Source organism: Carassius auratus, chromosome 4 (genome assembly GCF_003368295.1).
Source record: "Carassius auratus strain Wakin chromosome 4, ASM336829v1, whole genome shotgun sequence".
Classification (NCBI taxonomy): Eukaryota; Metazoa; Chordata; class Actinopteri; order Cypriniformes; family Cyprinidae; genus Carassius; species Carassius auratus.
The window spans coordinates 22,384,372-22,411,844 of NC_039246.1; the positions used below are offsets into that span (position 1 = coordinate 22,384,372).

Genomic DNA, 27,473 nt, shown 5'->3' on the forward strand with positions numbered 1-27,473 from the left:
ATCTGAATCTTGCTTGTCATCACAAATCCCCAAATAAACTTATGAGATATTTGGAAATGAAACGCTCCAAATAAACCACACAGCACGGATAAAACCACTGGACAAAGTACACTTTGTATAAATGAGATTACTTTAAATATTAATCAGTTTGACCAGTATTTTAATATAATTTTGTTTTGTTTTTTTAATTACATGAGCTCATTTATATGTATTGAAAAAAGTTGATATAAAAACAATAAAAATGTATATTTAGTTATAATTTATATGCATATTAAAATATCTAAAATTTAATAATGCAATAATATTTTAATGAATATAACTTTTTAATCTGCATTAATATTGAAAGAAAAAATCAGACCCAGAAATGTAGAGACAGATCCTCTCAGGAGACAAGCTTGGCCATCACATCTTGTAGTAACATGACTCTAGCAGAGGAATTGATCGAGTGAAGCCCAAGTCTCTTGCCCTGTACATTTGCAAGCTAATCAATCAGTTAAAAAGATCTCTGTGGGTCAATGGGCCTTGATCGGAAAACGTGTATATGCATTCTTAGCTTATCACAGTGGGGTTAAAGCTCATTTTAACACACCTGAAAAAGATTTTTATGGGGTAGCCTCATTTCTCTCTGGCTACCAAACTCCAATGACCCTAAATGCTCCTTGTACCTAGCAGATGTAGACTGAGGTCACATGCTTTCTGGAAAATACAAGATTTACACTCAGTTTCCTCCATAAACAACATTTTAAGGCATCACTCCTGATGAAAGGAAATGTACAAAAGGTTATTTTTAAACAGGTCTAAAATCTAATTGCCATTTGGACGAAAAAAATCATGGAAAATACAGTTTCATGGATGGTAAAAATGTATTTATGGGTGGTAAATATTCTTAATTCATCCACCGTTTGGCAGTTATGGCAAAAAGTTAATTTTGGCCCATGTGGATAACTTTCTCTGGCATAATGGCATTTCTGCAAATGTATTGGCACACCAGCATGGCACGGTGTGCAGAGGCAGCCCATGTTGTTAGGCATGCATTAGTACTTAGGAAGGATGCCAAGAAACTGTCTGCGGGGATAATGGGCTAAGATGCCGTGCAAAAAGAACATGTTGACAAGACTTGACCCAATGCTGCTCCTTATTCCCTCTCAGTCAGTTCATGTGTGGGTCATATCATCAACTGTATTTGCATAGATGCTACAAAATTTTTATTTGCATCATTGAAAACAAATTGATAACATAGGTGTTGTTAGACCCCATAAAGACCGCCCTAAAATAGAATCTAGATTGCTGATGAATGGATATAAGTAATAATAATATAATAATAATAATAATAATATTAATAATAATATAATGTTATAAAAACAATATAATGGCATTATACAAAAAGCAAAAAATGGGGACTGAAATCAGTAAGATATTGTAGTTTTATTGTAGTAAAATATTATTTTTATTCATATAAAAGTACAAAATTTAAATGACATAGTAATAATATAATAGTAGATTAGTATATATATATATATATATATATATATATATATATATATATATATATATATATATATATATATATAATACAGTATATGTAAAAAGAGGTTTATGTAGCATTTTGTAGCTTTAAATATAAAGTCGATGCCATTATATAAGCACTATTTTCATGCTACTTGCAAAATGCAGAAAACCATTTGTCACTAGTTAGTTACTCCCCAAAAATTAGAGGAACGATAGTGATTGCCTTGAGCAGACAGCGGGCTTTCAATATACTCAAGATGGTGACACATTCTTCTAGATGGCTAGTGAAATGGAAGCATAGGGTGAGCAGATGAGATGTATTTCTGTCTTTGCAGCATCCATAGTAAGCAGATGGAACGGTAAAGCACTGGATCCTGAGGCCGTCGAGTTTCCCTGACCCAGATTTTCATTTCACTGGCTGATTTAGGTGTGCTTTGCTCATGTTTGAGTCATAATGTGTCAGCTCTCTTATATGTCAGCCTTTCGTGAGGGTTTACACTTCAGTGATCTCAGTAGTGTTTATTTCTCCCAAATTGGCACAGCCTTCCAATGGCACAGATCAAGTGTGGCTTCTAGACATGTCACTTTAGTAATGGTGTAACTTCAAGACCGACTTGGTCAAACAGATGCGTTCTGGCAGGATTGCAGCTCAGCAACCTTGCAAATCTATCGCGATTGCATCCACCCCCACCTGCCCAGCTGCTCAGCTGCTCCACACACACATACAGCTCTCTTCCAGCTTCAGGTGACATCTGTGTGTGCTTAGTGAATGGAAGATGTTTGTTTATTGACTCTGCAGCTTCATAACCCTCTTGGATCGGAGCCTGCATCAAAATCCCGAAAGACCGAACTAATGTCTGCATTCTCTCTTGATCGCTTTCAAAGTAAATTCTACAGATTTACAGACACAGTGAGAAAAATGTGGGTGTTTGGGATAGTAGTGAAAGTTACGGGAAGGAAACGTCTCTTGATGATTCGGCTCTTGATGCACAACTGGCCTAAGAAGGTCAAAAATACAGTCTCTTGCTTATCTTGCTTATTCCCATACACTTCACTCACACAAATCCCATCTTTATGTTGTGTTGAGGTTTGATACAGCAACGTTTGTCTCTACCTGAGGGCCAGGTTTGACATTTTCATCCCAAAAATACAGGGAAATATCCCACTTCTGTCTGCTCAATGCATTTGGAAAGGTGGCTAGTCCTGCAATTCTGAAGTCTATTATTACCAGCTGAGATGAAAGGTTTTGCCTGGAATTAGATTTGACTTCCTGTGAGCCTGTTTTATCTACACACTGCCAAATACGCCACTGCTCTCGGTCAAACAATTTGCGGAAAATCAAATGTGCACCCCTGGCAGGGATTTTCAAAGTTTAAGCAAAATTTAAGAGCCCGTCTTACCAAAAAGACAGGTAGAACATCACCTGTAGTCTCAGGATTAGTCTCGTCTTAGACCGCCACATGTAGACGGAAAGCGCTTTCGTAATTTGGAAAGCTCTAATGTGACTGTCTTACTATACACAACTGTCAGCATGAATGACACAGATGGATTTTATTTTATTAGTTTATCTGGAAGCAAAGTTGTGTGTACTGGGCAACTTAAATAATGTATATACAAAATTGACCAGTTACTGGCATCGAACCATTTAAACAATACTTAGAGTTTAGTTTGAGGCACTAATTAAGTATTTTAGTTTAAATATTCAATTATACAAGCTCATTTACATGAGCCATCTGAATGACGCAAATCACTGGAGTTTCACAGAAAATAATTATAATAAAGATGTTTCAGATAATCCTACTGCTAAAAAAAATTTGGTTGTTCTTGACCAGAATAAACTGCAATGTCGACCAAACCTTATGCTGTGAAGTCCAAGGCCTCATGAAACCACATTACCATGAGCTATAGCTAAAATCCATCTTTACAACAAACCAACTAGGCTTGCTTGTAGATGCACTGATGTCAGGAATCTATGAGACTGAGTGACTATCTACCTATGAGTGACACCCCAAAAATAACCTGAATTCACCAACCACAAACATTGAGTTCATTCAAACCAACAATAAAGAGCTCCACAGGACAGGTCTCACAGGGAGAACTTTCTGATCATGTAATTAGTAGTAGATAGCAGCAAAAGAAAACACTGCCCCCTGACCTTTTAATTCTCAACCCAAAGCTCAGCAATCCTGAAAGTGGCATTAGATCCCATGTAAAGTGCTTCATCAATAGAACACTTAACATAAAGATTCTGCGGCTGATGGCAGATCATGCCTATTTGTTTCCGTGGCAGAAAGCCAGGCAGCTGTCTTATAAAAACTTTCACCGTCATTTAATTTAGGCCGATGCCAATCTTGAACTATAGTGTACATTCCCATTTATTATTTACAGGCGATATGCTGCTTTTCTGTTTGCTTTTCTGTCCAAACAATCACGTTTTTGGACCCATTCATTATTCTATCTCAACAATAATAAAGGGTTTCCGGTCAATAAGTTACTTTATTTGAAAGATTACAAACCTTTTTTAACTACTCGAGAATTTTTATATGCTCCACATTTTTATCCTTTCATAAAATGTAAACAGGACACAAAATTAACACTCATCAAGCATCTCCAGAAAGCTAAAATTGGCTTTGTTGAGTAAATACAATCTGGCCAGTTGGCTGGTATATTAATTGGTAATTACTACATGCTGTAAATCTTAAAGATGCACTCAGTAATGACTTTTAATATCGCACTTCCAGGACTTTAAACTGTAGATGCGGCATCGCACAAAACAAAACATTTTCAGTTAAAACCTATTTATATCTCATTAATCATTTGCTTTTTTTTCTGCTTTGAACTTTACCTGAATCCCCAAAACTCATTCCTTGTATAATTAACTCTACAAATGAGATGTAGAGAAGAGAGGTGACAACTTTTTTACATTCAACCCCTTGGACAAAGGCTCCTCAAACCAAATGCATCCCATGGGAGCTTGAAGTTAGCATTATCTATCTGCTGTGCAGGTCAGCAAAATGTTTAATGGCAATGCAAGGTTTTCTCCTACAGGAGTGAAGGACAGCATGTTGGCAGACATTTTAAGGGCTTTAATTAACGAGCTCTGTGCCAGTGTCCAGATACTATCAGTCAGTAACTCTGCCTATACTTCCATCTCCTGCACACAACAGATAATGCTAATGCTGCTTTATAATCAGCTTATTATTTACTGCAGACAAACACAGTGGCTGGCATTCTCTGACAGCTTGTCAAAGACCAAAAATCAAGTAGTAATTAACTCAACAAACAAGGTTTTAGCCTTGTTATAAAATGAATTCCATTACAAGAAGAATGCTGCTCTAGCTTATTATGTACGACTGTTTAGCGCTTTTGCACTCCAAGAGATTTCGAAGAGAGCTCTGATTGGCTATTTATTTATTTTCCCACTGGATCCGGGTGAGATCCACCACCCTCTGCGCGCTTGAGCCGAACAGACCACACACCTGCCCGGATTCATCCGTCTTCATTCTCCAACACAGTGGCTTGAGGGTTTCTACAATGTACATACTGATTCTGGTGAATTACAAGAGACAAGCCACTCCAGAGGGAAGCCTTCCTGGACCTTCAAAGACAGCGTGATGCTGCAGAGTGCTAAAAAAAAAGCCAACCAGGCTTAGCATTACTGTTTTCTGACAGATCTTCGATTGCAAAAGCTGAATATTAAAAGCGTAGAAGGAGATAATTGGGCACTCCATGTGAATATAGGCTTAGCATTAAAACTGCTACAGCACAACCACTAGAGATGTCCTATTCAACGGAGTAATTCTGATAAACTGATTCTTTTTAATGATCCGTTCAAATCGATTCACTTAACTGTAGATGTGTAGAGACTATTTGAAATAAAACTGTGGGACACAAAAAATCCACCATCACAACTATAGTTTACCAAAGTTATTGACACTACACAATTAAATAAAATGATCAAATTGTCGTAAAGTTCTCACAATGTTTCAACAACAATTTTTTTATTCATTATAATGGTATTTGGGCAAATATACACCACTGCTCATCGTTTTTTATTTTTTTATTTTTTTATGTTTTTGAAAGAAGTCTTTTATTTTCACCAAGCCTACATTCATTTGATAAAAAAAAAAAACACAATTAAAACATGATATTATAGCAATTGTTTACAATTTTAATATATGCTGATTTGGTGGATTCTAAAATCCTAAGCATAAAATGCATTATTAATCAGATGTATTTTATTCCAAAAATTATAAACTGAGTGATGAATGATTTCAATAAATAGAATGAACTAATTCACCTAAACAAATCAGACTTACCAGTTCTGACTAAAAAGATGACCTTGATCCAAAGTTGTCTAATTTTGTCCAAACTTAAACTTTGCTAGCTTCACTTTATTTTCACTTGTCTGAAAGATATTTACAGTGCATGTATTCATTAATAATTTGCTCATGGAAAACAAATCATCTTTATGTTCTAGCCACAAAACCTTCTCAATCAACTACATTTAAGCTGAATGTAAGTTTAAAGGACACGCGTAGGTCTCCAGCATCCACTGTGAACTGCAAGCACGATTGTCCTCTGTCACATCTGTGCATTGGCAAAATGAACTGCACATTACATTCATCATTATGTCATGCTCAGCGGCTGCACGAAACACCTCTAAATGAATTTGATTTCACTTGTAAAGCAGATACGATCTATCCTCACGTTCCCTGCAGCAACAGACTGATCTACCAGCACTGCTCATGTGCTTTGTTGTAATTATGAAGACAATGAAACACATCAGCTGGGTCACTGAATACATGACCGTTATAACATCCCCCACATACAACCAACCAATGCACTTAACTGGTGTATCTCACCGTTAATCCAGCTTGGTTTGGGTTCGGCGAGGGATAAACCACAATCTGGGTCACCAAATAATAAGGCCAGGGCGAGTACAGCAACGCAGCATCCATCTGGCAGCCCCTCGTGCCTGTCTCTGCCAGCGATACGCACGTCTGGAGGAATAAACAGAGTGAGCACACAAACTAGAGATGTGTTACCTGGCTCTGGACTGAAGTGTTGGAGAACCTGTATGGTTTTGGAATTTACATATAAAATAATTTCTTTGATTTAGCATTGAGACGGCAGCTACTAAATTATTTAAGCTATTTAAAAAATACAAATTGCACTGCTTTAAGTATAATATTTATTTTTCTAACCTCGGTGCTTGTGGTCAGTTTCATTTGAGAAAAACAATTACTTAAATATTCTTTCTATTAATAAATAAATACATTTGTACACATACATATTAAAATAATAGTTTTTCTAACATCTGTACTTGTGAATGGTTTCATTTGTAAAAAAAAAAAAAAAAAAAAAAAAAAAATATATATATATATATCTATATATATATGTATATATATATATTAATACAATTATTAGTAATTTAAATAAATGTAAAACTTAATTAAAATACACTATTTGATAATAATTATAATTATACTTTTTTTATTTAAAAACATAAAAAATACAAGTGAAATCTATTTTGTACATCAAAATAATATTTTTCTAACATCTCTACATTTTAGTATGTGTGTGTACATATCCACTTATCCAATACATAAACAGTGCAGCTCTTTCTTTCTCTCTGTATATCTTTATGAATGTTTCTATTTGTCCAAAAATGGAGGAACAACCTTTTTAATAATACAAATAAATCATGACAATATTGAATATTTAATTTCAAGAAAAAGAAGGAAAGTAGATATTTATATGGTAAAAGTAAATATCATCATTTTCAGGATTTTTTGTTAAATCATATAGTTAGATCATATAGATCAATAGATTAATCTATGACCAACAGATATTGAAATGCCAAATATATTTTAATTTGCTGTATGTTTAATGCATTATGGCATTTGTGTATTTTATCACATTCTATCTTTTTTTCTTTTATTTTGTGGCCATAATAAAATATTACACATCCATATTTCTCTTTATACACTTTTAATACACTTTTATGCACTGGTTTTATTGTTAGAAGATTGTGCACTGAATGTGCCGCTTAGCTTGCACAGAAACTGCAATAAAAATAATTAACAAAATGGAAATTAACTCGAATGTACACAGCCATTAGCACTGTGCTTCCCAACTAAAAAATAATAAAGCCACACATGCATTATATCAGCTAATGCTCCCTGGGGCAAAGGGAATAAAAAAACAGATTGTATGATGACAGGAATCTTTGATGTCCATATGCATGTGGGTGACTGCACAGAGTGGAGTGGAGCAGAATCTTGACTCATAGACAGAGTTATGCCAAAAGCCTCTCTCAGTCTTTATCACCAGCCTTTATCTTCATCATAAGGACAGAGACCACCATGAGGCACATTTATAATTAGATTGTGGAGTGTCGGGTCAAACACTATGAGTCAGCTAGATGATAATGCCGCTCTGGGACTGTTAGCGTCAAGAATGGCTTACTCCAGCTTTGATAAAGTACTCATATCATGCCTTCTGTTCAGCTTTTGCTATGTCATAAAGGTCTGCACAAGCACAATGTCTTAAGAATTGCATGATTTTTTTAAAACACCATATAATTAGAGGAAATAAAACGTAACTACTAGTGGGGAAAATTTTTAAAATGCAAAAGAAATTATTATTTAAATAGCCTATTAGATGGACTGAATTATTAAACACAGGATTGACTATCATTGCAATTATGTTTCTAAAGACTGGTTGGAAATTGTGTTAATCACAGTTATTATATTTTGAATTTAAAAAACTTTTGTATATCTTGCCGAATAGCTAGTGTTTTCTCTTTTCTGTTGTTTCTGTTCTCATAAACGTTATATTGCTCACTGGAGTTTATAAGAAAATATTTTATGTACAACTAGTCTAGAACAATATTTACTGTGAAAAGTGCTCAATAAATTATTTTGAAAATAAATCTGATTAGTCAGATTCTGCAGTCCAATATTTTTGTAAAGTGATCACTAAACTGAACAACGCCTCCCGCAGCAATCTACGGTTTCTTTTTTCTCACATCTCACATAAATAGCTGGTCAGTGTTGCTAAAATAAAATAAAACTAAACAAAATAGTTGAATATATCATAATATAATTATTTCATATACATAATTTACTTAAGTGGTAAGTAGCTGTTCATTTATTATGAAATAAAATTTAATATTACATTTAAATTAAAATATAAACTAAGTGTTGAATTTATAATAAAAAATATATGATTAAATAACATAACAAATATACAAATATTTCAGCCTGCAAAGGAGAGTTCTACAGAGATCCAGAGTTTTTTAAATATATAAATTAATTTTCCTCTTCAGGTTTATGTACATTACTTTGGTAGAGGGCTGGAAACTTAATCCAAACAACTGTTTCCTTATAATATTTTTCAAATGGTCTTGTAGCTTCACTACACTGACAGTACATAATCCAATGAATTAATATTTGGCATCAATTACATGAAATATATATATATATATATGCCTTTATATTTAAGGAAGGGGATCCCGCACAATGAGATTTCAGGATTCATGAAGCATCATGATTTTTGAAAAGCATTTGTTTAGTGTATCAGCGAACAAGGGAAGATCACATAGGCTATCATTAGAAAGAAACACAAAATCTATCTGTCATTCTTCTGTGAAGCAGCTTCGGCAGTGTACTTGACTCAAACACTACGACAACAGGAAAAGAGAAATGACTAATGCTCGCCACTGAACAAAGGGAATAGCAGCACATGGCAGCAGTGTTTATGATTAATGGAAATAAATATGAAAAGCATCACATCAGCCCCGGCACCTGATCGCTCTCGCCTCCACAACTGCGTTACTGCTTAGCAAACAACTACATCACTGGAACAGATATAGCCCTCGCTTCTGTACAGTCCTGCCGGAGTCAGTGGCAATGACAGCAAATATCTCCTGACAGAGAGGTCAGCATTAATCCAGCGCTACACTTTGACATGCCTTTTTCTTTGGCTTTGTATAAAACATTTGGCCTGACCTCTAATAAAGTGGTCTTTAAGTAATTCTTGCACTGCCCTTCATGTTAAGGGGATGTACAATTACTTGAAGTCCATCAAAAGTTTATATAAATGTATTACACAGATCTGTGGAATACTTGATTCTGATTGGTCAAATGTTGCTTTATGCAGTCAATATTTTATTGTTTACTTATTTATTTATTTTGTAGTGATTGCTAAAGTAAAGGAGGAATTCATAGTCTCTCTCATCTCACATAAATCAATCACTATTGCTAGACAAAAACAAATTAAAATAGTTTTAAATAAATGTAAATGTAAATACAATTTAAAAATAAATTAACTTAATATATTATTAATAGAAAAACACTAAGATAAATGTCAAAGATATCTAAATTATTTTTTAAAAATATTTACAGAATAGGAAAGGAAAGAAAGCCAAACCACTTGAGTGAAAACTGTTAAAATGTGAAAATTATATCCAATATATTTTTACTGAATTTGCCATAATTACAATTATAATTCATTATAATATAAAGAAATTTAAGCAGTCTTGAATATGTAAATAACACATTTAATTTCTTAGTTAAATATAAAACTTAGTTTTGGTTCGTCAAATGTTGCATTTTATGGTCGCATATTTTTGCATAGTGACTGCTTAAGTCTTCCTAAATAATAAATTCATGCACTTTATGTAATGATTTAGTTAGTAGCCAGCCATTACTGCAAATAAATTATCTTGAATATTTATGAAAAATAAAAAAATAAACAATTTTGTTAATTTTATAGCCTCCAAGGGGGATATCTACAAGGATCCAGAGTTATTAAATATATAAAGAATTGTGTTAATTATAAGACATGGTTGTGTTGTTTACTGTTGCGATTCTTATGATTTTAAAATGACCCGTTAGAGGATATTAACTTCTGCTCTTATAATACCTCAAAATTAACGTGTTACATTAATCTCTCTGTGCCAATTTCAAATTGGTATATTTCGCAGAGTGAGGAGATAAATATTAAACCGACAACAGTGGTGACTTTGCATCTACGTCAGTGCTATTATGGTACAGTACACCACATAACTGCGAACACACTACACTTTATATTTATATACACATACACTTTATTTATCTAACACACATACTTAGTATACACTTAAATTTTGCACACAATATATATGTACATACATAACTTCATTTTGTAATATACCTGCCTACAATTGTCATTTGTATATTGTCATTCACTATCTACTTATTTGTATTTTTTATTCTTTTATTATGTGTTTTATGTTCTGTCGCTGTCATTCTGTTGTACTGCGGAGCTTCTGTCACGAAAACAAATTCCTCGTATGTGTAAACATACCTGGCAATAAAGCTCATTCTGATTCTGATTCTGATTCTAACATTGATCCAGATTATATGTCATGAGGACACTGGACACATGTCATTGACCCAGGCCAAGTCAGAAATCAGAATATAGTATTTGTAATCTGTGACTTTATTGACATACAGTCCTTCCTCAAGTTGAGCAGAGCTGTTGTTGTCGATATAGGTTTTTCTCTTCACTCATTACTAGGCCAGTGGAGGGGAAAGGTGAAGCGAAGGGCTCAAGAATCATTGACAAAGACATTGGCAAACATTCCAGAGAATCCAGAAGAACTTCAAAGATGAGGTTCAAGGGTGATTAATTTTGTGACAGGGCATTCGCACCTCGGTTGGCAATGTGTGGAATGTGTCGCAAATGGATTATTTAAAACGCACTTATTTATTTATTTGGAAATTCGGCTGAGCAGACACATTAGCTGCGGATAATGGGAGTGATTAATCCTGGAGTAAACAGCTGAAAATGCCCTTGCGGGGGAAAAAAAGTCATCAAATTCAACCTTCAGAAAAAAAAAATGAAATATCAAATGCACTTTCCCACTCTGTGATAGTTAAAGCAAAGTAAGGCAGGCTGGAGATTCATAAATAAGTAAAAGACTCTTCCAGTCTGCCAAATCCCTGTCTGCAGACTTTAGATTAGTACAATGAGCAGAAAAGCAGACAGCACCGGAGAGTCTGCCAAAGAAATAGTACTTGCTGAGTCTCTCTTTATATATATGTACACATGGATGCCTTTTGCCTTCAGACCTGTCTTAATCAGAGATTTTGGTCCATATTTACATGAAAGCATCAAGGCAGGACGGATCCATGCTTTCGTGTTATTTAAGTCAAATTCTGCCCCTATGTCTCATCAGAAACCAGACTCATCAGACCAGGCAACCTTAATCCAGTGTTCTACTGTTCAATTTTAGTGAGCCCATGGCAAATTGTAGCCTCAGTTTCCTGTTTTTAGCTGACTGGAGTGGTCCCTGGTGTGGTCTTCTGTTGCTGTAGCCCATCTGTTTCAAGGTTCGACATGTTGTATGTTCAGAGATGCTCTTCTGTATGCCTCGGTTGTAACAAGTTGTTGGTTGTTGAGTTACTCTTTTCTATCAGTTTGAACTAGTCTGTCCATTCTCTTCTGACCTCTGGCATCAACAATGCATTTTCACCCACAGAACTGCCACTCACTGAATATTTTTATCTTTTTCAGACCATTCTCTGTAAACCCTAGATGGTTGCACAAAAAAAATTGCAGTAGATCAGCAGTTTCTGAAATATTCAGACTAGGTGGTCACGTTTAAAGGAATTTAAATCACCCTTCTTCATTATGAGTCCGGATGTGAACTTCAACTGATGCTTCATGGCTAAATGCTATAGCTATTAATAATACTATTATTTATTTATTTATTTATAGAATTTAGCTTATATGTATATACTGTATATATTTATTTATGTAGGCCTGCTGAATGTTAAATAGATCCAATACATGTTCATTAGAATATATAACAATGCAGCAATAAAATGCTAGTATAATATAATGGAGGTTATTTTGAACTTTGCTCATTTAAGGCATGATCAAAATACTATATATTTTGATGGCAAGATATATATTAGAGATGAACCAATAGCATCTTTTGGCGCTGATACTGATTTTAACAGACACTTATTGGCCGTTTCCGATACCAATATTTGTCACTTCCACTTTTGTTTTTGTATACATTTTAATATTTTTTGCAAGTTTATATATGTATGAGATCTCCTTTACTAAGGTGGTACTCTTATTTTGACTGTTTCTTTTTTTGTTTTTTTTTGTAGTCTACGGAGCTATATGGGTAATGAAAGGACGCAGTTCTTCGGATTTAAAGTTTGTCAGTTTATTAAGCACCCCCCGGAAAGGCATGAGATCTGTAAATATTTGTTTACTGTTAGTTGTAATAAGTGTTTTGTGTAATTCGCTGTATGCTGATGATGATGATGCAACTGAGAGAAAGAGTTTAATGTGCACTTCTTGTGCTGTGTTTTGTTTAGCTCTTATGGTGATTTTTTGGAGTGAAAAAGGATGCAATAAACTTAATAAAACATCAGTAAAGTTTGGGTCATCATTCATATGAGGTCCACTTATGAAAGTTACAAAAGATATTTAGTCAGGAATAGTGTGCAGTCTTTTCTCTTTTGTTATTTGATTAGCATTAACGTGCAGACAGCAGCTATAGGATTATAAAACAGACATTATACAGCTCAGTCCCTTCATGCATTTAATTAATAAACCATCAGTTTGTTATATCAGCCTTGTTCCTTATATAGCTGATATGCCGATGTAAATTTAGGAAAAATCAGCCGATAAATATCAGAGGCCATCCCTAATAATAATAACAATAATAATAATAATAATAATAATATAATATAATATAATATAATATAATATAATATAATATAATATAATATAATATAATATAATATAATATAATATAATATAATATAATATAATAATATATATATAAAATAAAGGAGACAGCAAGTACACTTTGATAAGCAAGAGGAAAAAATTTAATCAAACAGGCTGTCAAAAAAAAAAAAAAAAAAAACGCACTCAAAAATGACCAAAAACAGTCCTTGTGCTAACAGCACAAGGCATCAAGGGAAGCCAATTGACCTTTTATTGACTGGCTCGTATCAGGACTGCAGAAAATCCTGGGAGTGTAGCTGTAAATAGATATTTTATGCCAGTTAAGCCATATAAAAACAACTTGACAAGCATTGCAATGTTAAAACGATATGAAAGTCAATGTCCCTAACTGAACTGAACATCTTTATATTTGAGTCATACATTCAAACTAAACAAAGTGCCATGGTCCCAGTGACACTTAAATACCTGTGATTCCTTTAGCTTTCTTTGGCATATTTAAAATCTATTCAGCTCTCCCAGGCATTGCTGGCCATCAAAAAATCTATACCCAGGAACACTGCTGTCTGGTCAGCCTGGAAGAAAGATGGTTTTAGTTTACACTCGGTCGCTGACCCGATCGGCTTCTGCTCTGCAGGGATACGCAGGGCCAAGAACAATCTATCTTACAAGCTAGTGTAAGAGGAGAAGTTTGTAGAGTTACTTGTTAAACTCAGCGTGAGACATGTTTGATGATGAAATTTGTTACTTGCTGGTACTTGTGTACCAGCTAAACTTGCAGAGAATACAAGCAGTTGAAAGGAATTGAATAGCAGATACTGTAAAATCCAAAAAGTTTAAATATTGTGGCACTACACAAAGAAAATGTTTCCATAATTTATTTCAAATTAATGTACATGTGAGTAGAGCTGCAAGCAGCAATGACGGGCCCAAGCCATGAGCGCAATCATCACCCTAGTGGCATTAGGAATGCTGAAGTTTGATAAAAAACAAGACAATATATGCAAAAGTTGTTAAGCACTTCCTCTTTCTTATTTTTTTTCTTCATAAATGCATCACCCCTCCACAGCCAAACCATCCAAGATATAAAAATTTGCAATTTAGCATGCCCTATGTCTTGTGATCATGTTGCGCAAGTTAGGTGACAACTGGATGAAAACCCTAGGAGTATGGCAAATTCCACAGCAAGCGTTTTTTCACAAAAGCATATTAAGGTTCCCAAAAAGTCCAGTCAGTTGAAAAAAAAAATCCCTAGGAAAACAATAAGGCCCTACACCCCTAGTGGCTTGGGCCCTAATTAGTAGAATTTAATATTGTACATTAATAATTAGATTGTAATATCTATCTATCTATCTATCTATCTATCTATCTATCTATCTATCTATCTATCTATCTATCTATCTATCTATCTATCTATCTATCTATCTATCTATCTATCTAGCTACTGTATAATAGTTATTAAGATGTTAAGTTAGGTTTAGGAATGTGGTAGGATTAATGGATCTAAAAGAAAGTCACGCAGAATAAGGAATGAATATGTGCTTTGTAAGTATTAAAATAAATCCTAGTAATATGCATGCTAATAAGCAACTAATTAATGAGAACTGGACCCTAAGCTAAAGAATTACCACGTGTACACACACATTTTTGTAAAGTAAATCTGGTTACAGTCACATTAGTAAAGATCCACTGCTATCGCATCCATTTTCAACTTGTGTAATGATTTGGTACTCAATATGACACTAGACCTTCTCTTGGTAACACAACAGAGATTTTAGCTGGTCTAGCTGTTCCTGGAAGAAAGAGATAATGGAAGACAGAGTCGAGCATTGGGACTATAATTCTCTTTTCTGGCTGATATAGGCTGCCATTTTCTATCTGCAGAGTTTCATAATCAACAGGAAATGATATCCTGGACAATAGTGCAAGCTGGAATGATTGCTGGCATGTACCCGTTAGGACTCAGAAATATGTATCATTATCTTTGTCAGCCATTTTTCACTGCTGATCAGTTAATGTGCATGAGCTCTGAAGACACATGAGCACATCATTCCTGTCTAAAGGGGAGGATGTGTGCAAGCCTCATTCTAAAGGCCATATCATTCACAAACGCACTTCACAGTGCTCCCAAATTAAATCATTTCAGACACTATGTGACATATCTCATTCCCCAAAGCTTGAGAGATATGCTGTGCAAGTCAACCAGAAAGCCTCAAAGTACACTGTAGAAAAAGGATTTCAAATGTGACAGGCTACAGGAAACCGCCGTTTGATTAGAAACAAAGAGAAACACAATCACACTACTTTGTAAATGTTGAAAAAGCCTCCTGGGATGCTAAAAATGAGATCTTTTCTTTCTCAAAGAGAAGGAAAGAAGGAAATCGAAGGTGTGAAGATTTGTATTCTGATCGTGCTAAATACAGTGAAGTGAAAATCAGGAGCGTGTTGTGCAATACATGCCTAAAAAATGTTTCTCTATTTAAATCAAGACTATTGTTGTACTTGTCAGTACAATATACTGAAGGATCATTACATTTCTTAGCATTATAGACATAATTCACTTGAAAGTATAGTTCACCCAAAAATTCAAATATACTGAAAATATTTAATATTGCCATCCAAATGACAAATATATATCAGTATTTTGATATATGGGATAACAAGGGATGGCGTTTTTCATTGAAGGAAGCATTAATCTTGTATTTCGGCCAGAAGCAATTGTTTAAATTCTAGATTTGTTTCTTTCAAATACTTAGCTTTTCACTTCACGAGAGGTTAACTGATGGATTGGAGTCATGCTGATTATTTGTGGATTACATACTGTGCATTTATCAGCTGTTTGTCTCTCATTCTGATGGTACCCATTCACCGCAGAGGATTCATTGGTTAGCAAGTGATATAATGCTAAATTTTGAATGGACTTGGATGATCTGAGGGCATGAAAACCACTAGCAAATTTTCACTTTTGGGTGAATTATTCCTTTAACTTTTTATTATAAACATGTTTCTGGGATTATAGTAAACTGTTTTTTCCTTTTCTACTTGCAGGGTCCATTGCAAGATGCTCCTATATCAAGTACCACTACTCCTCGGCTGCAATACCCAAGAATCTCTCTTACAACATCACCAAGACAATTCGTCAGGATGAGTGGCACTCTCTGCGTGAGTAACTTTCCTTGCTTTAAATAACTTATGGATTAATATCTTAAACTGCCATGCTAGCTTGACTAAGTTACATTTATACAAATCAGTGTATATTTTAACCTTTAGTGCTGAGACAAGCACTTTGTAAACTGACAAACAGTAATCATGTCTGACCTAGTGATCTCATTTACTCAGACATATTACTTGCTGATATCTAGTCAAAACCAGATATGGAAGTTGGAGTGAAACATGTTGTAGTTTCATTAAATTATTTTGGGCAAGCTCTCAGTAGACCAAAAGATAAGGTGATTTGTTGTTGGTTTGTGGAAGGTTGGAAGGAGGAAGTAGGGTACATATCTCAAAGTCAGATGTACCTTGTTGACCCACTTTTGCTTGGTTTCCACCCTCCCCATATAAAAAGGAAATTATGAAGATGCTTATAGAGAAGTGGTGGAAAAAATGGGGGAATACAGAGTATTAGTGCGCAACCTGACCCACAAAAATCTGAGCAAAACTGGAAAGCCCATTATTCACAGATTTTTAAACATGCCTCCTCTTGAGGTTTTATTAAATGTGCTATATATACCATTTAACCCCAAAACCCACCAGAATCTACACCTCCATCTCTCTTTTTCCTCATTTTCCAAAGCTTCAACGTGGAGGACTATGAAAGCAGAGATGCATAAATGACACTGCAAGAAAGAGACCGCTCTCAGTGCAGTCAAGTGCAACAGATGAAAGATTTCTTTGGTACCCAACATTTCTTACGGTTTCTATTTTGTGCACAGTATCTGGTTCAAGTGAACCCGTAATCCTGTAATTCACTTTTTGATATCAAAGTTTGACCCCTGACCCCAGCAAGAAATCTTGCTGATGGAGTTACAGTTTATGTTATGAGTTATGAGCCATAATATAACTAATAAATAGCTGATGTTTCTATTTCCTCCAAATGAACTGAAAATAAAATACTAAAAGACAAAATCAGTTGTGTTAATTTTGAATAAATTAATATATGCTACAGTTCAAAAGTCTGGGGTTAGTTAGATTTTTATTTATTTTATTTATTTATTTTATTTTAACTTTTGTTCAACATGGCAGCATTAATTTGATCAAAAATAAAAATGAAAAACATTAACATTGTGAAATATTTTTATGCTTTATAATAACAACTGTTGATAATGTATTAATGTATTTTCAAATGTAATTTACCACTGTGATGAAGACAGAGACATTTCCTATTATTATCAAATTTTAAAACAGTTGTGCTGCTTAATGTTTTCATTAAATATAGGAAAAGTTTTTCCAGAATTCACGAGAAAGTAAAAACTTTTTTATATGAAATGTCTCTTTAAAGATGTAAAATCATGTAATTTTGTCATTTTTGACCAACTTAATGCATCCTTACTGAAGAAAAATATTAAAATTTGACTGGCCAGTGGCCACAAACTTTACATACACCTTGTATACTATATAATAATAATCGGTAATCAATGTTTAAATTAAAGGAAATAAGGATGCATAATTAAATATCCAATAAAGAGACACCTAATATCAACTGATCACTAATACGATCTAATATATATTGTGTATCTCTAGTTAAAATACTTCTCATACACAGCCTGAGCCTAGATTAAAACATGATCACATGGTATTTAGTGTGTCTGTTATTTGATCCAAGAATTCTGACCTAAACTGTAAGGAAAGACACGGAAGGGTCAATTTCTCGGTTAAGGTCAGGCTGAGATGTTTAATGAGAGAACCTTAAATGTAAACAGAAAAAAAGAATTAACTATAGACATGGCATTTAAGGCTTTGATTCCATTGAGTGCCAAATTGATCTCATGAGAGGTCAAGAACTCTCCATTAGTGGACATTGAGAAGTAATTTACTCTAGTACTGTCTGGGAAATGGGTCTGAACCTGGGTAACACTGCCAAAAAAGGCTCAAAAGGAATTCTTAGATGTCTCAACCGGCCACTGGTGAAGGCGTGAGATCAAAGCTTGTGTTTTGTTGTGATGTCTAGAATCAACAGAACAGGAAACGCTCAAGAGTCATGGCAGCTTGTATTGTTTTTGTTTGCGTCTCGCTTGGATGAGAACTGAGACCTGACATTTCATAAAGTGTGTGAAATTGAACAAAGCGAGGTTAGAACATTTCCTGCGCTCTCATAAAGCTTATCTGCTCGCGAGTGACATCAGCAAGACTTCAGAAGGCTGTGGGATATACACAACACTCATTTGTACTTGTCAGTCAACACACCAGGAAACTGACTATACCAGCAAGAAAGTCACAAAAGACGACGCAACTTCTATTATATGGAATATGAAAGCAAAAGTTTTGACTCAGCCGAAGCCAAAATCACTTGTTTTAGCCATGGACGGTACATTCAGCTCAAAACTGAAAATGCTTTTTGCGTTTTGGCTTTGGATGAAGATGGCTTGGTTCAGTAACTTTAGCAGCTTAGGGATTTTGTAAGATCAAAAGGAAGCACCAAAAATGAGCAGCAGGAAGCTGTCAATGAACATGACAGGAAATAATCTGCCGTGATGCGTAAAGGTGCCCAAAGAGGTGAATTATGATCTTGGTTTCCAAATCCTCCAGATCTCGGTGCACTCAACTCAGAAACTGCTTAGTGCTTCAGAGACCAAAGAGAGTCAAGCATTGGATTTAAATAGCCAAAAAAAAAGTAGAAGAAGAAAAAAATCAGAAGGATTTTATAGAACTAGTCAATTATTATGGTTAGATCATTAAATATATTCATGTAAACCAATCAATTACATGATATACTTAATATGTTTAATTAAATTAATTGCAATTAAACACACATCATGCAAATAATCACGTCAATAATTGATTTTAATTACATGAGTAAATTTATGTATTCATTAAAAGGGTTTAAATGAGATTTAAATATCAATCAACTAATCACATATCAATATTTTTTAATTAAATTAAAATGTAAAAAGTATTCATGTATTTAAAATATGTATATACCGATTTAATTTAATTCAATGAATCACATCAATACTTTTAAACAAAAACGAAAACATGAATCAAAATATTATTGTAGTTGAATTAATAAATTAATTTAAACACAATAAGTCACATCACATAATCAGATCAAATTTTATTTAATTTAAAAAACATTAATTAAAAAAATATCAAATTTATTAAATGAAACGCAGTCTATATATTGATATTGCAGTTCATTTTAATAAATAATAATAATAATAAAATCATATATATTGGTATCATTAGCTCAAAAAAGCCCCAAATGAAGATTAAACAATGGCATTATATTATAGTGGCAAAAGTGTTTTAAAACTTGACAGCTCATACTACTTTAAAACGACAGTTCACCCAAAATCTCATGTTTTTCCAAATCCGTAAGACCATTGTTCATCTTCGGAACACAAATTAAGATATTTTCAATGAAATCTAAAATAGTTTTTTGACCCTGCATAGCAACACAACTGACGTGTTCAAGGCCCAGAAAGGCAGTATGGACATCATTAAAATGATCCATGTGACATCAGTGGTTCAACCTTAATTTTATGAAGCTTAAAAAATAGTTTTTGTGTGCAAATAAAACAAAAATACATTTATTAAGCAATTTCTTCTCTTCCGTGTCAGTCTTCAGGGCCTAAAAAGCTCTCGGATTTAATAAAAAATATCTTAATTTTTGTACCAAGATGAACAAAGGTCTTAAGGGTTTGGAGTGGCATGAGGGTGAGTAATTAATGACAGAATTTTAATTTTGGGGTGAATTATCCTTTTAAAGTTACATATTTTACTGAAGTTGTTTCTTAAGCAAAACGTTTGTTTGATAGCTTGATGAATTTTGTCTTGGGACCCTGCTAAAAACAGGACCTGTAATGACATAATAACATCCTAAGCGGTAATTTAGTCTTTACCCCAGAGTGGGATATGCAGAGGAAATGAAATAAGTGTAATTAACTGTCACTTCTGTAATCAGACACTATTAAGGTGGGATGGAGCAATTTGTATCATCTCTGTACGCACATTTAAACTGCTTGAGCATTAACCTTCATTGTGTTTATTGCACTAAATGGACGTTGAATGTGACCACGACACAGCGTTCAATCTCTGTACACTACTGATGTATAAGATAAGATCTCATCTCTAGATAAGACATTTCCATGTGTCTAGGCAATAATAAATGGAAATTGGAAAAGGTGTCACCGTGCACTATCTGGGTCTGACATGAACAAGGACGCCATTACAGGAGCAGAGGGAGCAGTTGAGAAATCTCTCAACTGCGATTTGGCATTTTGACATCCATGATCATTATATTTTCTTTCAAAAGCTGAGAGACCTTTTCCTCCGTTGTAGGTGAGCCATCAATAGCCAATCTGACATTAAGAGACTCTGAGCTTTTGTTGACCTCTTTCATTCAGCAGTCAAGGAGCTAAGATACACTAAATGATAGTATATGTAATTGCATGTTGACAGAGCAGAGGGTGAAGCAGAATTTGTGACATATATCACTTCTGTAGTGTGCTGTAAACATAAAAAAAGTGGAGCAGGACTTTTTGTCCATCAGGGTCATTGGAAATGTGTACCTGTGGTGACATTTCTGTAAAATGAAGTGCACTGCTTTTTGCACGGCTTTTTGCAACAAAGTGAAACGTTCAGGGAATGGAAATTGTCAGTTTTTTGTAAAATTGTACATATTTGGGCTGTTGAGAATTAAATGTCTGGCGAGTGGTGCTAAAAGGGTTAATGCGCGCATTTAAAAATACAGAACCACCCACACTAAACCCTACTGTAATCCTAACCGATAGTCTTAACAAATGCAAACTTGAGATAAAAATGCATTTGCTAAAGCACCCAAGCCATTTTAACTTGCTTGTATAAGTCTTTGAGCTCTTTAATTGTGACTTTACGCTTCGTATCACAATTGCAATGCTGTTCCGAGGGAGCTACTTAGCAAGTTTACTATGTTAGAAAAGCCATACATATGGAACTGGTGATGTGATGTAAACATCAAAAAGCATTAGTTTACAAATCATGTGCTACAGGAGGTCAGGACATAGTATTGTGCAAGAACCTATGCCAAAACAAATATTTCTTCATCGATAATCTCACATGTATTCATAATTTGTGTGAAAAGGAATCATACTTTATTTTCTTTTTTTGATGTTTTACTGTCTCAAGCGTTCATTTGACCTGGAAACATATTTCCAGTGTGCCTGGATTGAGATTTTTTTATTTTGGTACATGAAACATAATTGTAAAGGTTGTAGAATGAGAATTGGTTTCCTAATTCCACCTGAAACAAAATAAAACCTAAATGAGAATAAGAAGTCCATTAGTAGTGCAAATGTCACCTTGCAAACTTGAAGATGTGTTTTATGGATGAAAACAGACACGTGAGAAAAGCGGTAAATAAATGTGGCATTATCAGGCACCAAACATCCCGTCGTACTATTCACATTATTCAAAGCTTTATTTACAACCATAATCCTCTCTGTACCAGATAACCTTGTCTGCATAAACACGTGTAAAGACCTTGGTCATTTTGGAGTTGTTTATAGAATCCTGAACAATGCAGTTTATTTTTATCACCAACAAGACAAAACTGCCGCCTAAAAATTAACAATTCAGCTGAGATATCCACAAGCCCATTTATGTAATATGAGTTTGTTAATCCCTTTGCTATTAATTACAAACTGTGAGTTCTTTGTCCTGGCAGTTTATAGATTGCACCATTTTGACTCGCAATTATCCACACTCACGCACCACATCCTCAACAGACAACTGAATGGCAGAACGCGTCGCATCAACACCCCATTTCTGGATGATTGATGGGTAATACGATCAACAGACTGTAAATGAACAGGAAAATATAAAATATAACAAGAGCAAAGCTTAGAGCACTACTGTAGATCAATGGACTTTACACATTATGCTCACGGGGCATTTCAGATTAGGCAGAGTTCCCTGTGGGTTTGGCTGTGACCGCCACATCCAGAAGGGCTGTAATCTGTCAGACGGCCGCCTAGTGATTAGTCTACGGATGGCCGAGTGGAAGTTGCCCATTGGCCACAAATCAGCGGCTTACTTTGATCTCAGAGTTCAGATGGAGAGAAAACTGCCATACTATTGCAATTGCTGTTTACACTTGCTGTGCCAAAATATTGTGTAGAATCAGATCAATAACATGGTTTAAAAACAGAGAATAATCTCCATACTTAAGTATAGGTAATAAGCTTGTACTGCCCAAAAAAATCATCAAAAAAATCATCATGCAATTTATAAAAAAAAATAACAAATACAGAATTTCTAACCTAAATAGTAGCATTAAAAATGGCACACTTCACCATTAAAACTCTCTATGCACTAAGCTTGCATAATGTATACAATGGTTGCATGTTCCAGACATCCAAAGCTACTGTCTTTTTCAGTGAAAAAAATTTGGCCAGATTACTGTATATTCTGATAAATTGGGCTCTTTTGTTTCCTCTTCAGTCATACAGAGGCAACTGAATCACTCTCTGGCTGCTCTAAACTGTAGCGTTTAGTAGTTGCAGATTAAATTAGGCCATGAATTCATCACAAAGGCCTATGGCACAAAAATCGTGACAAGATAAAAACATGGTCACACTGCAGGCCGTGTCTGTTTCTTTTTTGCAGAGTAGGAGTAGGCTGTCAAGGTCAAGAATCTGAACGCCGCACAGTGTCTTGGTGGCAATGCGTTTCTTTTGCAACATCATGCTTTTCAACTCAAATGCAAACAAAGCTGTATCCTTGAGGTTCTCATTCCTTCAACAATACATCCCCAATGGTGGGGTTACAGTAGTGGTCTAGATAAAGAAAATGATTTTTAACAGTAATATTTAAAACTTGATAGACTTGCCATGAGATTTGAGATGATATGACCTTCTGTGTAAGCCACAAGTAAGTGTTTCAATTTGCCATGAAATGGTAAGACATGTTTTATGTTATTCGGAAAAGCCCATTGGCTTTAGGTCCTCTACATCATAGTCATAATGAAGGGAGATTTTTTGAACATTTGATTGGACAAAAAAGTCTGAGGTGCAGGATGAGTCATCAATATTTTTTTGTCCATTTCCAAGACGACAAAGATTATTTAAAAACTAAGTGTCAATATTTTAAAAGTATGTTTTGGACTAATCAATTGTATATGCTTTTGTTGCACCCTTTTGTTCATGCTAGTTCCACTTACTTTAACTTTTAAAATAATCACGTTAATAGCAGAATGTGTTATGAAATCCACCAATGACGCTATACAGAAAATTCCAGCAATCAGAGAGTTGCAGCAAACAAACTGGGCCAAGAGATCTTAAACGCCACCCATTTCAGTGAAGCACTGCAAATTATACAATCAAGCCAGTCTCAGTATACTCTCAAAATACTTAAATATTAAACAACAGACTTAAAATATTGTTTCTATAGATACAACTAAAAACTTCAATTATTAGCTTTATATGTTATATTCCATCGATTTAATTTGAGTATGTCATTCACAATGGAATTGTAGTTATTTTCCTCATTAAAGCCTTTGAGTACTTAGTCTTGTACCTTTGTCCAATTTTCAAATAATCTTTGCTTAAACATTTTTTTTTACAATGTTATAATTATCCTTGTAGTTGATGGTCCGTGTGGTTTAGTTCATGGCTTATAATGCTTTAACAAAGGCTTTTTAAAAAAAACCTATGTGAAAAATGGATCAGCCAATCACTGTTTCCACAGAAGCAACAACTACTAAGCCCCACTGAGTGATGTAATCAAATGCATTTACCACACTCTCAAAAAAATAAAAAACTTTTATTTATATATTGCATTGTATAGTATATCCTTGATTATATACAGATAACAAAAAACCACACAAAAACGATCAATGACGTTTTAAATTGATTGCCATTCATAAGTCATTAGCTCATAAAAGCTTGTTTGTTTTCTTCTTCTTCAGATTTGGAAATACTTTTTTAGATTTAAATTAAATGCTGTAATATTGCAATTCATCTCACAGCTGGTTGGTGTGGTTGTGGTACTCCTGGTGGAATGATAAAAATGAATGGGAAAAATACATCCGGAACAAATACCACTGTAAATTGGGTGATCACTGTTAAACTCTACTGGCTCTACATCTGCTATGATGTCCTTAACTGATCCAGGAACCGTCTCTGAATCCCTCTTGTTCTACAGGGAGAACTTCCTGTCCCCTAGGTTAGCACACACAGGAGAACAGAGAACCGTAGCCAATTAAAAAGGGGAGGGATGGGTGAGGACATTATAACTGAGCATGTATATGCCTTCTCTGTCCCACAAGAGAACAGCCTCTGGCTTTGTTGCTGTAGGTGATGGCATCCATAGAGACTTTCCTGGATTAGTTGAACTGCTGGACTGGAGCTGCAGCTCTCAGTTCATTAAACGCTTCACTGGGAGAACTTTAATGACAAACGCTCTAATGGTCCTTCCATAACTGACGCAGTGGAAAGCAAGGGATGTATCGAGCACTTCAGAGGCCTAAGATTATGTTTTCTCCATAAAAATAGGTGTGCACGTACACAGCATTAATGGCTTGATTAAAATCCAGTCACATCTTTCACTGCATTTCAACATTATTTTCCCAAATTGGTTGTACTTTGAATTTAAGCACATGGCATTTTGGTAAAATTAATTCAGATTTTTATTTTTTAAGTGAATCTTGTGGAAAACTAGGGCCGGGACTTTAACGCGTTAATTGAGATTAATTAATTACACAAAAAATTACGCGTTAACTAAGATTAATTAATTACAGAAAAAAAATTCCCCGCATTTTTAATAACGTATTTTTGCACCGCGGAACGTTTCTCACTGGATGCGTTTCGACGGACCGATTATACTGAAGCACCAACTAGCGTTCGCATATCACTGCAGCACATCGACGAGCCTCAAGTATCATCTCAACGCAAAACATATAGCAGCTAGCGTGGACGTGAACTATGTATTATTTTGTTGGTGCAACTGGCAGTTTATGTTGAACTCTTTATTGTTTTGGCCAAGGTTATTGAGAGTTGGACTTAGTATGTTATGGCCTCTGAAGCAACAGAGAGATGTTTTCTAATAGTCAGTGTTTCCAATGTTCTGAATGTAATTGACAGTCTTGTGTTTTACTTAAAAAACACTTTACAGAAGGTTCCAGCACCTATAAGCTTCCTGAATTTCTGAAATGTACTATTTCTAAATTGTTTCTAAATATGCTATTGCTACACTTAATGGCAAAAATTGCACTGGTCTGCTAGACTTGGTTGAACAAAATAAACAATATTTTGTTGCTTAAGCTTATGTATTCAGTCATTATTCAATGGTATACTATAAATCCATGTGAAAAAAATTACTTCTCACTGTTCTCAGGTCAAATATTTATATGCGATTAAAATGCGATTAATTTCGATTAATTAATTACAAAGCCTCTAATTAATTAGATTAATTTTTTTAATCGAGTCCCGGCCCTATGAAAAACACAGTGTGAAAAGTTGAATTCAGAAAACTGAAATGCGAATTTCATAATTCATTAGTTTTTGGGCTTAGTAACGTCCAGCTTTTGCTTTAATGACAACCACACTCAAGATTACTTTTTTTTTTCCTGTTGTGTCATTATGTTTCTTTTACATTTTTTCACTTTTGGAAATCCTAAAACAAAACCAGGTTTATATTTCAAATCTTGAAGTCTCAGGCTTTTTACATTACACTAAATGCATTTATAAAAAGATAAATACTAAAAAAGTAATAATTGTTTATTTGTAGTATATTTAAAAAAAAAGTTGCTTAAATAAATAAGTCAAAGTTTTAATAATACATTTAATCACAAAATAATGTTAAAAAATGTATAATAAATAATAAATTGTATAATATGCATAATATATTGTATAATATAATAATAAATAGATAAATAAATTGTGTCCAATTTTTGATGTCCTGGTCATCTCACTCCCACATCAAAATAATTTTCATTAGATTTTTCATTCTGTACAGATTAAACTTTTGTTTAGTACTATTAAGATTAGTTTTGCATGACATTTCATGACAATTATATCAATTTTCCTTCCAAATTCTCATCATTTTAAGGTAATACATACATAAATTTTCCAGTGGAATAAGAAATACTATTGTAATTTGTTTTAATTCCATTTTTAACTGGAATTACTGCAATGATCAAAAACAGTAACTATTTAATGCTTAATTGTCATAAAAATCGAATCTTAATGTATATATATATATAAAATATATAAAACGTAATGGTGGCTTTCAGTAAAAATGTACTTTTGATTTTGATTTTGTGGAGAAATATATTCTTGACAGTTTTTCTCATATATCCTTCTCATTTTTGTAGCCATTCTTACTCCAAGGACCAAATACATCAAGTAAAGAAACAAAGGCTGAAAGTACAGAACATTCAAAAGAGCTGCTTGTTAAACAGAAAGCAGTGATTGAAAAGGGCGTTTCACCAAATCAGCGTGCTTGGCAGCGCATTTTCAGCATAATCACTGTTGTTAATCCACCTGATACATCTCTATATTTGTCTGTATGGATAATCCGTCTTTTTGCCATGCATGAACGTTTCTCTCTGCCTCAAAAATAGCTTCATTCTCTTCAGCTTTACCTCAGAGGGACCGAGCGGTAAACCAACATTTCTCCCAGCATGTAGTGATGATGGTGACTAACTAGCCCTAGAATCCAGTCTTTACAGATCCAAAAGCCAATCCGTACTTAACATTCCAACAGTAGAATTACATTTTGACCCCATTTTGCCAGGCAAACTCACAATGGCGCACAGCACTGCATTAAAGTAAAAGCTGTTCTCCCTGGAGCAACACTGTCTGTCACAATCAACATATTAGTAAGCATGAGTAAGTAACTATGGGGCGCCCAGTCACCTAAATTAATAATTCAGATCTGAGCACGCCATAAATGGGTCCAAATATCGAAGACAGTTAGTAAAAAATGTATCTATTTGCATTTTCTCTATATACATTTATTTGCTGTTTGAATAACTGCTACAATTATTAATTTACAAGGTGTTTATTAAA

General features: G+C 34.3%; 1 protein-coding gene and 1 long non-coding RNA gene across 4 annotated transcripts in view; one reads left to right on the forward strand and one right to left on the reverse strand.

Moving 5' to 3' along the window:
* Positions 1–27,473, forward strand: part of LOC113062970 (transmembrane protein 178B-like) — an 81,448-nt gene that overhangs the window by 25,019 nt on the left and 28,956 nt on the right. For both annotated transcript variants that reach the window (XM_026233086.1, XM_026233095.1), the window contains one exon: positions 16,318–16,431. In XM_026233086.1, coding sequence (XP_026088871.1) covers positions 16,318–16,431 — 114 coding nt within the window. The remainder of the gene's footprint in view (positions 1–16,317; positions 16,432–27,473) is intronic.
* Positions 1–27,473, reverse strand: part of LOC113063052 (uncharacterized) — a 57,186-nt gene that overhangs the window by 7,835 nt on the left and 21,878 nt on the right. For both annotated transcript variants that reach the window (XR_003278620.1, XR_003278619.1), the window contains exon 2: positions 6,362–6,512. This is a non-coding gene — a long non-coding RNA (uncharacterized LOC113063052). The remainder of the gene's footprint in view (positions 1–6,361; positions 6,513–27,473) is intronic.